Here is a 14,021-nt window from a genome sequence, read left to right as displayed (position 1 = left end):
CCCGGGGTCATATGAACACTGTAGTCACTGCTGAAGCCCTTTTAAAAGCTTTTAAGCATGCTCTAAGATAGTGGGTTTATTGGGTTTCCCTCCCATTGTGAATGATGTCGTAGACAAAGGAAGGGGATTCTTTCAGGTGCTGTCTTGCTCTCATCTGTCATGGGAACTTAGGAGCATCTTAGCTAAGGTCTATCTGTATATGCTTCAGACCAGGCTACTCAGAGGAGTAGATGACTGTTATGCCATATGATGCTCCATGAGACTCAGGGTGCAGCCCACTCAGACTCCATAGCTGAAGAGGTGGACCCATACAGACAGATTCACACAGTCAGGCACTCTTCACATTCAGACAGGTTGGACATCCCCCTCTGGGTATCTCTGACTAATGGGAAGTGATCAGACTCCCCTTTCATCCCCAATGGATGAGTCTGACTTGGGCAGTCGCCCTGGGGCTTACATGGTCCAACAGGTGGATCCTGCCAGTTGTCCTCGGTCTCCTATTTTTGGTCCAGTAGGTTGGAGGTAAGCCATGGCTGTCCAGAAGAACCTAGCTTTGGGTCCACCAAAATCAGCAGGGCGCACCTAAACCCTAGGGTAGGTACTCTGTTGCCCGCCATGGGCCATCTCCATTCCCACACCAGTGGCACAATGGGCCAGCGCAGTTGGGTTTCCCCATCAGGAAACCCAAATGTTGGGTCAGGAAAACCAAATGTGGAAAATCTGAAGCAACCAAAGAAGCTCAAGTGGCACACAGAAATAAAGGAGAACACAGCTTTATTTTCCCCAGCGGGCTCAGCAGGATCCTTCCCAAAGACCGAGTACCCAACAGGGTTAGGGGTGAGTTTTTATGGTTACAGGTGATGGGGGATGGTAACGGGACGTTTTTGCAGTCTCTCAGGGCAGATTGGCCCCCTTTATGTGGAAGTATAATCTATATGGAGGCATCTCAGGAGAGTGCTAAATCAACCAGGGGAACTTCTTAACCAAAAAGGATGCCGATTTGGTCTTTTCTTCCACCTTAGCAGGAGCAATAACTTGTTTTCTAATCTTAACCAAATGGGATGGCCATTTGGTCTTTTCTTCTGCCTCAGCAGGAGCAATGGAGAGCGGCAGCGGACAGGAAGGGGTTGGGCCTGGGAGTCTCTGTCTGTTCTCAAGGGAACAGAAGAAGGGGTGGTGAGAGAGGGAGAAGCAGGCTTCCCGCTGAGCAGGGAACCCAATGTAGGACTTGATCCCAGGCTTCTGGGATCATGACCTCACCCGAAGGCAGATGCTTAACAACTGAGACACACAGTTTAAGCAAGGAGACAGAAAAAAACTCTCAGGAGTGAGAGGGATCCCAAAATGTTGTCGCTGAGGGCTCTTAGGGTTGGTCTTTTATAGAAAGCTAACCAAGGAACTTAAATCTTTTTGACTTCTCTATTGAAAGCCACTTGGGTAAGCAGGACTAGAGATAACAACTTTAATGGCTTATTACTTTTTAGGGCCTGTTTATTTTCTGTTGACCACAGGAGACTATTATGAAGACTTCCTCCTTGGTCACCTAGGACCAAAAAAAAAAAAAAAAAGTTATATAGGGTTGTTGAGGCTGCTTTTAAGCAAACACGATTGAGTGATGGGATGCACTGGGTGTTCTGGAGTGTTCGCTTATCTCTGGTTTCCTTATACCTCTACATTTTTGGAATTTCTGTGAGCCTAAACATAAGCACCTTGTCTGTCTCTCCCTACCTAGCCCCAACCTGTCCCTTTCTCAATACCAATGGTGAACTATTCAATTAGATTCTAGAATAGCAATCCATAAAGATTTTTCTTGGCCATACATTAACTTTACAAATTGTTTGATGCATTTATTGCTTGAATTTTAAAATGTTAATAAATGTTAATAAAAGGGAGATGAACAGGAGAAACACTAATGGACAATTGAGGCTTATATGGTACCCCGAGCTAAGGAGGAGGGAGTAGGGCTCTGAGACTTCAAAGGGGAAGAAAAGAATTTACAGGAAGACAGGAAAAGCAAATGTTTGATAAATAAATGTTTGCCAAGCCATGCAGATAAGTCTGATTTAAAAGGTTATCTCTGGTAATAGCTCACTTCCTGATACAGGCCCCCTATCTAATTTTTTTTTTTTTTTTTTTTGAGACAGCTGCTTAAAAAAAAAAAAAAAAAATTCTTAGTGATTCTGTTTAGAACTTGATTGCTTTCAACTCAAAATAATCCACATTCCAGGGGTAACTTTTCTGAACTTGACCTCACTAACAAATGACATTTGTTTTCTAGTAAATCTGTTTTCTAGTAAAATGTGAGTCTTTATGTAATTGAAATAACACTGAATAAGAGAGCAAGATACTGTATAAGAATAGGAAGAAATTTGTTAGGATACCTCCTTTCAGTTAAGTTCAGTACCAGTATCAGTTACTTTAGAAAACTTAAGTTTCTAAGTTTTTTGTGGAATCATAGTCCAGTCTTCCTGAGGAACTAACTTCTTATGATAGCATTAATCTAGCTGCTTTTTTGTTTTGGTTTGTTGTTTCCTTTGAGGACTGATCATCCAAAATTTTTTAAAAATTAAAAAAAAAAAAAAAAAGAAAGAAAGAAAAGAAAAAAGCCATATGGGTTGTACAGGCTGCTTTTAGGCAAACAGGCTTGAGCAATGGAGTGCAGAAAGGGCCACCGTGACCACCTGGTGGAATACAGACAGGTCCATCAGGCTACCAACCTCAAAATATCTATAGGTCCTAACTAATCAATGGGCTACTTACTAGGCACAGTTCTGCAAAAAGGGAAAATTCCATATGTTGGCATACCTCCTCATCTTCCCCCTTTAAAAACAGACCCACTCACTGCCTCCTTGCAGTCAGCCTCTTCTCTGTGTCCTGTCCCTGCTGGGGTCCCTAGTGGTATATTCAATAGACTTCTATCTCCTTTGTTCTGCCCCAGGTGAATTTTTTCACTGCCCCTGTTGTCAATTTCCACCCAATCATTGCCCCACATTTGAGGGCCTCCATCCAATCAAGAGACATCCCATTTAGACATCACCTGGGTGATTATCAGCCCTTAAAAAGGTCTTTCTTATTGGGGTGACAGCCCATATTATCTTTATTGCAGAACACTTTCATGTCTTCAAATCTCCTGGTCAGTAGGAATGGCAAAATTATTTTCATGCATCCTGCTAGGTCGTTATGACTTTATGTCTTGGGGTTTCTGAGGAATAAACCATTTTAAAGTATAGAGCATGATTATGAAATGATTCCATTAAATTAGGCACAGGATGTGGTGTCAGACCCCAATTCACAGTCTGTCACATGTAAATTTAAAGGGAGAGATTCTGTGTTTGTTGACAGGTGTCACTTTACATTTTAATAAGAATATTGGGAAAAGTCTAGGCCATCTTAAGATAGTACGTTAAGATTAGTAATTTACATAGTAAGTTAGCATAGTAGTTTAGGTTTACATTGTAGGTTAGCCAATGAGGTTTTGTTGTTGCTATTGGTTTAGGCAAATGTCAAGGAGTGTGATTGCTGGGTCATATAGCAAGAGTATGTTTAGTTTTGTAAAAAAAAAAAAAAAAAATTGTCTTCCAAGATTTCCTCCACCCTTCAAAATTTTTCTAGCTGGTGTAAGAATCAAATTGACATGAGATAAATTAACAGGAGAAAAAAAATTAATAGCATGTATACTTCTGATATACATGTTGAGACCCAGAAAAACAGTTAAGTCTCTGAAGTGGCTGAATTCATTACCTTAAACACCATCTCCTGCTGAAGACAAAAGATCTTGGGAATGAGAAGCCAGTTTTGAGAGGTTACCAGTAAACAAGGATATGGTTGTTATGTAGATTTAAGTGCATGCCTTCTCCACTGACAATAGTTTCTAGAGATTTATCATCCTTCTCTTCTCAATGTACTGAGAGAGGCACCCTTACAAATGGAGATTTCCCTCTTATGTGTACGTCTCTTCTAAAAGGGTAATTTCTACTTGATTTTCAGAGTTTCTCTTGTGTCTTTTGTTTTTTAGAATAATTATATGCCAGATTTTGGGATGACAGGTTTGCTCCCCTACACAGAGTTAGGCACTATAGGAATTAATGGCTAAGATTTTGTACAAATCTATTTAATGGTCAACAATTTTTATCAAATTTATCTTTTCATTGGAAGTATGGAATGTTGCAAGATGAGTGCTCCTTGTCTAAATTCTTTAGAAATTTAGTTTTTGTCTAATTCTTTATAGCCAAAGTTATTTCTTTTTTTTTTTTTTTAAGATTTTGTTTATTTATTTGACAGACAGAGATCACAAGTAGGCAGAAAGGAAGGCAGAGAGAGGAAGGGAAGCAGGCTCTCTCCTGAGCAGGGAGCCCGATGCAGGGCTTGATCCCAGAACCCTGGGACCGTGACCTGAGCTGAAGGCAGAGACTTTAACCCACTGAGCCACCCAGGTGCCCCCAAAGTTATTTCTTTTAATTGAACTCTCAGTGAAGGATATTATTTTACATGTAGCAATGGCTTATTCTTCTGAAATCCTATTCACATTGATTCTACATATTTAATTAAAATGTATTGTTATACCCTATAAGGAAAAGTAGCATCTATTTCTTTCAGTTGGGGTGCTTTTCCAGCATGACGTGAGCTACTCTTTGTCATAACCCAAAGTAATTTAGCTTAGGTGCTTTTTTAGCATGGTATGAGTTGGCTACTCTCTTCCTTGCCTTGTTTCTTTACAAAGGCACATCATCACAGGTCAGATGCTTTTTTCTCAAGGAGTTCTATCTATTGATACTTCATTGAAGTACAGAATATGGTAGCCCTATTCCCAATTGATTTTTGGGAGAATCAAGAGAGGAAAAGAATGCCTGTACCTTAGAGGATCTCCCTGTATAAGCAACACAGAGAAAATGGAAGAACAAAGAAGTCTAACCCCAAATATCAACTGCCTATATTGATTTATCACCAAATGCAAAGGGAGGAATTTTCAAGAATATTGAAGAATAAGTAGCACAAGTATTTATCAGAAAAAGCAAAGATAGATTAGCCTAAGGAAAAGTTATTGACACAAATGGTTTACCAGTTCTCATCCCCTGAAATTCTTGGTTTGTCAATTTGACCCATTTGGCTTTATTTCATAGTTACCCCTTTCACTTATGCAACCTTGCATCTCCTAAATATCTGCATTTCTCTTACAATAAATTCCTTCAGTTTTTTCCTCAAATACACATTTTTCTGTGAGGTTATCTCTTATCACTCTATTTATAGATGTAACCCCCCTACTTCTTATCCACTGTGATCTTTTTAGTAACATTTATTTCCTTGTAGCACAACGGATTTATATAACTTGATTATCTTTTGTTTCACCACCATAAATGTAAACTCTTCTTGAACATGACATGTTGCATGTTTTGTTCCCTGTTTCCCACACCTGCCTTCTCCATGAAAGTTGCTGAGTTGTCCTTCTCTAGTTCTCTTTAACTAAAGTTGATCAATTTAGTCCTGTGTGCTCCTGTAGCACTTTAAGCATACTTGTAAAGTTGAACTAATTAAATTATGTATCACTAAGAGTATATTTTGCTTGATGAAAATGAAAACCTTTTAAGTACAGGGAATAAGACTTTCCTATTTATACAGTTCTAAATCTTTGTCGAATTAATGAACCTTCACAGATGTATCTAATATAGGTGAAATTTTACACTGTACTTGCACATTTTGATCTGAGTACATGTACATTGTACCTGAAAAAATATCACAGAATCTAGTAAATCTTATAACTTTTTTTAAAGATTTTATTTTATTTATTTGACAGAGATCACAAGTAGGCAGAGAGGCAGGCAGAGAGAGAGAAAGGAGGAAGCAGGCTCCCCTCTGAGCAGATAGCCTGATGTGGGGCTCAATCCCAGGATCCTGGGATCATGACCCAAGCCAAAGGCAGAGGCTTTAACCCACTGAGTCACCCAGGCGCCACATCTTATAACTCTTTTTTAAGATTTTATTTTACTTGAGAGAGTGAGCAAGAGTGCATGAGCTAGGGAACAGAGAGGGACAAGCACAATCCCCAGTGAGCAGGAAGTCTGATGCAGGGCTTGATCCCAGGATGCTAGAATCATGATGTGAGCCATAGTTAGACACTTAACTGACTGAGCTACCCCAGTGCCCCACACTTTTTCTTATTAGACAAACCGATTTGTATGAATTTTGAACTTAAGTTGTAGTTGTTGTCAGCGAGCAAGAATTGCTGTTTCCTCAAAGGTCCTTCTAGTTGGACTAAGAATCAAATTGACATGAAACAGATTATCAGGAGAAAATAAAATTTAATAGAATTTTGGTTATCTGAACTGAAATGAAAATCCTAAAGACACAAAATGAAATATATATGTCTTATTAAAATAAGGAGACAGGGATAGGAGTCTGGGACTTCAGTGGAAAGAAATGTAATCCATACAGTGAAATTTTAGAGTAGGCAGTTAGGCTTTAAGAGGATACCTGGAGGCCAGGAAAATGGGAGTCATGGCCCATTACTGGAGAAAGGGAGTTAGAGACCTATCCTGGCAGCACTCCAAAAACAAAGCCATGAGAAGCCATACCAAGCTAGATAAACCAAGACAAAGAAGCCCAAGACTCTGGCCAAGTAAAGGAGAAAAGAAGATGATAAAACCCTATTCCCAAAGAACTCTTCTCCCCCAATAATAAATATTCTACCCCTTAGTTAACAATTGCCAATGAAAGATAGAGACCAAATACTGGGTTCAGATCTTCCTTGATCTTGGCTATTCTCACATCTCAAGAGTATACTCTCCCTTTAATAAACTTTCCCTTTTACACAGCTCAACCACTATGTCTGGTTCATCTTTGAATTCTTTATTGTGAGGAGACTTAAGAGCCTTCAGTGACATCCCAGGGATGGGCTGGATGAGGCCAGGGCTTGGAAGTCTCATCAGTCCACCAAGCAACAATAAGAAGAGCAGAAGTTTGACAATTAGATGTTTGCCCTGCCATACAAATAAGTCAGCTAAAACTTATTTCTGATAATAACACTCATTCTGGGAAAGACTCCCAATTTTGATTCTTCTACATAACTAAGGGAACATCAAAAACTTCTCTTGAACCCATTCAGGTCAGAGTAATTTGTTTTTTTGTTTGTTTTTATTTGTTTGTTTGTTTGTTTGTAACAGGGGAAGATTTTTTTTTTTAATTTTATTTTTTATGAACATATAATATATTTTTTCCCCCAGGGGTACAGGTCTGTGAATTGCCAGGTTTACACACTTCACAGCACTCACCATAGCACATACCCTCCCCAATGTCCATAATAACCCTACCCCCCCTCTCCCACCCTCCCTCCCCCCAGCAACCCTCAGTTTGTTTTGTGAGATTAAGAGTCACTTATGGTTTATCTCCCTCCCAATCCCATCTTGCTTCATTTACTCTTCTTCTACCCCCTTAACCCCCATGTTGCATCTCCTACAGGGTAAGATTTTTTACACTATCTGACTTACTGCCTATTAATGATTGTGTCAAATTCTATATAAAGTCATGCAATTCCTTATTTTATTTTAAATTTTTATTTTAATTCAATTTAATTAACTTACAATTTGTTGTTAGTTTCAGAGGTAGAATTTAGTGACTCATCAGTTGTATACAACACCCAGTGCTCATTACTTTAATGCCCATCACCCAATTACCCCATCCCCACCCACCTCCCTTCCAGTTGTTTCCTATAGTTAAGCATCTCTTATGGTTTGCCTCCCTCTCTGTTTTCATCTTATTTTATTTTTCCTTCCCTTCCCCTATGTTCATCTGTTTTGTTTCTTATATTCCACATTCCACACATGAGTGAAATTATGTGGTATTTGTTTTTCTTTGACTTTAACTTATTTTGCTTGGCATAATGCCCTCTAGTTCCAACCACATCGTGTGTACACGCACACACAGGAAAATTACTCAGTCATCAAAAAGAATGAAATCCTGTCATTTGCAATGATGTGGGTGCATGTGTGTATATATAATGAATGGATAAAGATAGATATATATACGAATCTCACATGTTCTTTTTCCATTCATCTTTCTGGCTCTTTCCATATTTTGGCTACTGTGGACATTGCTGCTCAACATTTAAAGAAGAATTAATACCCCTTATTCTGAAACTATTTTAAAAAAATAGGAATGTAAGGAAAACTTCCAAATTCATTCTATGAGGCCAGCATTACCTTGGTCCTAAAACCAGACAAACACCCCCACCAAACAGGAGAATTACGGAACAATATTCCTGATGAACATGGATGTAAATATTCTCACCAAGTTACTAGTTAACAGTACATTAAAAGGATTATTTGCCACAACCAACTGAGCTTTATTCCTGGGCTGCAAGGGTGGTTCAACATCCTTAAAGTAAGCAATGCAATATAATTAATATTATATTAATTTACATTAATAAAAGAGATGACAAGAACCATATGATCCTCTCAGTAGATGCAAGAAAAGCATTTGGCAAAACACAACATCCTGTCTTGATAAAAACTCTCCTTTAGTGTAGGGATAGAAGGAACATACCCCAATATCATAAAAGCCATATATGAAAAATGGCAGCAAATATCATCTTCAAAGGGGAAAACAGCTTTACCACTTAGGTCAGGAACACAACAGGGATGCCCACTCTCACCACTGTTATTCAACATGATACTAGAAGGCCTAGCCTCAGCATTCAGACAAGAGCAACAAAATAAATAAAAGGCATTAAGATTGGCAGAGTAAGTCAAACTTGTACTGTTCTCAGACAAGAATATCTATGTAGAAAACTCAAAAGACTCCACCCAAAAATTGCTAGAACTGATACAGGAATTCAGCAAAGTTGAACTATATAAAATCAATGCACAGAGGTTATTTGCAGTTCTATACACTAACAATGAGGCATAAGAAAGAGACATCAATGGGGGGCTGGGTGGCTTAGCAGGTTAAACCTCTGCCTTCAGATCAGGTCATGGTCTCAGGATCCTGGGATCAAGCCCCGTGTCAGGCTCTCCCTCTGCCTGCTTCTCTGCCTACTTGTGATCTCTCCTCTGTCAAATAAATAAATACAATCTTAAGAAAAAAAAAAAAAATGGAGGGCAAGATGCGGAGAAATAGAAGACCCTCTTTCAACCAGTCCCCTAAAGTGAGTTAATTATCTACCAGAATATTCTGAACACCCATGAAACCAGCCTGAGATGTAGGATCATATACTTCTGGATCTCTGTGGGAGCAGAAGACTCCAGTGTACAGGTAAAGCATACTGGGAATTATTGCACTGATATTGGAGGATAAACAGAAGGATGAGGGAGCCACCAGCAGCAACCCATTGAAAAGTAATATCTCAATACAATAGTGCCCTGTGATTGGGGACCAACACTGACTTGGATTCTAGTTAAAAGCACTCAAAAAGAGCAAAAGATCTTAAAGACCAACTGGTGGAATCAGGCGGTCATGGGCATGGGCTTAAGTCCACAGACTCAGGACGGGCACCACCTGCAACCACTTGTTTCAGAGAGAGTGTGGTGGAAGAGAATCCAGTTCCTGATCCCAGACCCCCAGGCTTGTGCTGCTTGAGAGAGTCTGGTGGGTGATCTCTAGAACCATAGCCTTTTGCACTCTGTGCTCACTGCACCACCAGGGTCTGAACAGCACTCCACACCCACTCCTGAGAATACTCCTTGTGAGCACTAGCCAGTGATCTCTAGTACTGGGCCAGAGTCTGAACATTCTCAGCCAGACAGCAATCCAGGCAAAGGCAGCCACCAGAAGCAAGCTCCCTGGACCATTATCAATTGCAGTTTGGCATGGAGGTGCAGGGACAGGTGGGTGTTTCAGGCGGCCCCTGAGACTGTGGCTGGGGATGTACACTGCCTGTGGGAGGTTACACAGCTCAGCAGAGTTTGCAGAGTGGGAGTTGGTATATTCTGGACCACCCAGAGGGTATCAGACTGAGGCTTCTCTCTGAGACAGAGGTCTGGGTGCAGTTTGCTTTCCATTAAACCTCTAAAAAACCGCAAAAAGCTGCCAAAGAGCAAAAACCTCAGAGAAGACCTTTGTGGGGGAGGAGTCAAGATGGCGGAGAAGTAGCAGCTGAGACTACTTCAGGTTGCAGGAGATCAGATAGATAGCTTATCTAAAGATTGCAAACACCTACAAATCCAATGGGAGATCGAAGAGAAGAACAGCAATTCTAGAAACAGAAAATCAACCGCTTTCTGAAAGGTAGGACTGGAGGAGAAGTGAATCCAAAGGGACGGGAAGATAGACCCCGGGGGGAGAGGCTGGCTCCCGGCAAGCGGCGGAGCAACGGAGCACAAAATCAGGACTTTTAAAAGTCTGTTCCACTGAGGGACATCGCTCCAGAGGCTTAACTGGGGTGAAGCCCACGCGGGGCCAGTGTGGCCTCAGGTCCCGCATGGTCACAGAAGAATCGGGGTGTCTGAGTGTCGCAGAGCTTGCAGGTATTAGAACGGGGAAGCCGGCTACAGAGACGGAGCCGAGGAGTGAGCTCACAGCTCGGGCTTACCTTGAACCGGTAGCAGGCTCGGTGAGCTCGGAGCGCAGCCGAAGGCCAGGCAGACAGGAGTAATTGGACCCTGTTCCCTGAGGGCGCACTGAGGAGTGGGACCCCGAGCTCTCGGCTCCTCCGGGCCGGAGACTGGGAGGCCGCCATCTTCATTCCCGTCCTCCGGAACTCTACGGAAAGCGCTCAGGGAACAAAAGCTCCCGAAAACAAACCGGAGCGGATTACTCAACCCGGCCCCTGGTAAGGGCGGTGCAACTCCGCCTGGGACAAAGACACTTGAGAATCACTACAACAGGCCCCTCCCCCAGAAGATCAACAAGAAACCCAGCCAGGACCAAGTTCACTTAGGAGGAGTGCAGTTTCGATACCAAGGAGAGCAGCGGAATTCCAGAGGAGGAGAAAGCAAAGCACAGAACTCATGGCTTTCTTCCCATGATTCTTTAGCCTTGCAGTTAATTTAATTTTTTTTTCTTTTTCAATTTTTTTTCTCTTCTTCTGCTAAATTTTTTTAAACTTTTACCCTTTTATTTTTTAACATTTTTTAACTAGTTTATCTAATATATATATATTTTTTTCCTTTTTATATTTTTTTCATTATTGGTTTTCTTTTTTTATTTGTTTCTTTTTTTCTTTTTTCTTTCCTTTTTTTTTTTTTCTTTCTGAACCTCTTTTTATCCCCTTCCCCCCACCCCCTCACGATTTGGGATCTCTTCTGATTTGGCTAAAGCATATTTTCCTGGGGTTGTTGCCACCCTTTTAGTATTTTACTTACTCCTTCATATACTCTTATCTGGACAAAATGACAAGGCGGAAAAATTCACCACAAAAAAAAGAACAAGAGGCAGTACCAAAGGCTAAGGACCTAACCAATACAGATATTGGTAATATGTCAGATTTAGAGTTCAGAATGACTATTCTCAAGGTTCTAGCTGGGCTCGAAAAAGGCATGGAAGATATTAGAGAAACCCTCTCGGGAGATATAAAAGCCCTTTCTGGAGAAATAAAAGAACTAAAATCTAATCAAGTTGAAATCAAAAAAGCTATTAATGAGGTGCAATAAAAAATGGAGGCTCTCACTGCTAGGATAAATGAGGCAGAAGAAAGAATTAGCGATATAGAAGACCAAATGACAGAGAATAAGGAAGCTGAACAAAAGAGGGACAAACAACTACTGGACCACGAGGGCAGAATTCGAGAGATAAGTGACACCATAAGACGAAACAACATTAGAATAATTGGGATTCCAGAAGAAGAAGAAAGAGAGAGGGGAGCAGAAGGTATATTGGAGAGAATTATTGGAGAGAATTTCCCCAATATGGCAAAGGGAACAAGCATCAAAATCCAGGAGGTTCAGAGAACCCCACTCAAAATCAATAAGAATAGGTCCACACCCCATCACCTAATAGTAAAATTTACAAATCTTATTGACAAAGAGAAAATCCTGAAAGCAGCCCGGGAGAAGAAGTCTGTAACATACAATGGTAAAAATATTAGATTGGCAGCAGACTTATCCACAAGGACCTGGCAGGCCAGAAAGAGCTGGCATGATATATTCAGAGTACTAAACGAGAAAAACATGCAGCCAAGAATACTATATCCAGCTAGGCTATCATTGAAAATAGAAGGAGAGATTAAAAGCTTCCAGGACAAACAAAAACTGAAAGAATTTGCAAACACCAAGCCAGCTCTACAGGAAATATTGAAAGGGGTCCTCTAAGCAAAGAGAGAGCCTAAAAGTAGTAGATCAGAAAAAAACAGAAACAATATACAATAGCAGTCACCTTACAGGCAATACAATGGCACTAAATTCATATCTCTCAATAGTTACCCTGAATGTTAATGGGCTAAATGCCCCAATCAAAAGACACAGGGTATCAGAATGGATAAAAAAACAAAACCCATCTATATGTTGCCTACAAGAAACTCATTTTAAACCCGAAGACATCTTCAGATTTAAAGTGAGGGAGTGAAAAAGAATTTACCATGCTAATGGACATCAGAAGAAAGCAGGAGTGGCAATCCTTATATCAGATCACTTAGATTTTAAAACAAAGACTATAATAAGAGATGAAGATGGACACTATATCATACTCAAAGGATCTGTCCAACAAGAAGATTTAACAATTGTAAATATCTATGCCCCTAACATGGGAGCAGTCAACTATATAAACCAATTAATAACAAAATCAAAGAAACACATCGACAATCATACAATAATAGTAGGGGACTTTAACACTCCCCTCACTGAAATGGACAGATCATCCAAGCAAAAGATCAACAAGGACATAAAGGCCTTAAATGACACACTGGACCAGATGGACATCACAGATATATTCAGAACATTTCATCCCAAATCAACAGAATACACATTCTTCTCTAGTGCACATGGAACATTCTCCAGAATAGATCACATCCTTGGTTCTAAATCAGGTCTCAACCAGTATCAAAAAATTGGGATCATTCCCTGCATATTTTCAGACCACAATGCTCTGAAGCTAGAACTCAATCGCAAGAGGAAATGTGGAAAGAACCCAAATATATGGCGACTAAACAGCATCCTTCTAAAGAATGAATGGGTCAACCAGGAAATTAAAGAAGAATTGAAAAAAGTCATGGAAACAAATGATAATGAAAATACAACAGTTCAAAATCTGTGAGACACAACAAAGGCAGTCCTGAGAGGAAAATATATAGCGGTACAAGCCTTTCTCAAGAAACAAGAAAGGTCTCAGGTACACAACCTAACCCTACACCTAAAGGAGCTGGAGAAAGAACAAGAAAGAAACCCTAAACCCAGCAGGAGAAGAGAAATCATAAAGATCAGAGCAGAAATCAATGAAATAGAAACCAAAAAAACAATAGAACAAATCAACGAAACTGGGAGCTTGTTCTTTGAAAGAATTAATAAGATTGATAAGCCCCTGGCCAGACTTATCAAAAAGAAAAGAGAAAGGACCCAAATCAATAAAATCATGAATGAAAGAGGAGAGATCACAACTAACACCAAAGAAATACAGACAATTATAAGAACATATTATGAGCAACTCTATGCCAACAAATTTGACAATCTGGAAGAAATGGATGCATTCCTAGAGACATATAAACTACCACAACTGAACCAGGAAGAAATAGAAAGCCTGAACAGACGCATAACCAGTAAGGAGATTGAAACAGTCATCAAAAATCTCCAAACAAACAAAAGCCCAGGGCCAGATGGCTTCCCGGGGGAATTCTACCAAACATTTAAAGAAGAACTAATTCCTGTTCTCCTGAGACTGTTCCAAAAAATAGAAATGGAAGGAAAACTTCCAAACTCATTTTATGAGGCCAGCATCACCTTGATCCCCAAACCAGACAAGGATCCCATCAAAAAAGAGAACTACAGACCAATATCCTTGATGAACACAGATGCAAAAATTCTCACCAAAATACTAGCCAATAGGATTCAACAGTACATTAAAAGGATTATTCACCACGACCAAGTGGGATTTATTCCAGGGCT

General features: G+C 40.2%; 1 protein-coding gene across 1 annotated transcript in view; it reads left to right on the top strand.

Moving 5' to 3' along the window:
- Window positions 1-418: 418 nt before the first annotated feature.
- Window positions 419-14,021, top strand: part of LOC116866280 (developmental pluripotency-associated protein 2-like) — a 191,985-nt gene continuing 178,382 nt past the window's right edge. The window contains 2 exon segments of the mRNA XM_032855201.1: window positions 419-522; window positions 642-837. Coding sequence (XP_032711092.1) covers window positions 419-522; window positions 642-837 — 300 coding nt within the window.

Source organism: Lontra canadensis, unplaced genomic scaffold (genome assembly GCF_010015895.1).
Source record: "Lontra canadensis isolate GAN:19392208 unplaced genomic scaffold, GSC_riverotter_1.0 scaffold1, whole genome shotgun sequence".
Taxonomy (NCBI): Eukaryota; Metazoa; Chordata; class Mammalia; order Carnivora; family Mustelidae; genus Lontra; species Lontra canadensis.
This window is presented reverse-complemented; position numbering and strand designations above follow the sequence as displayed.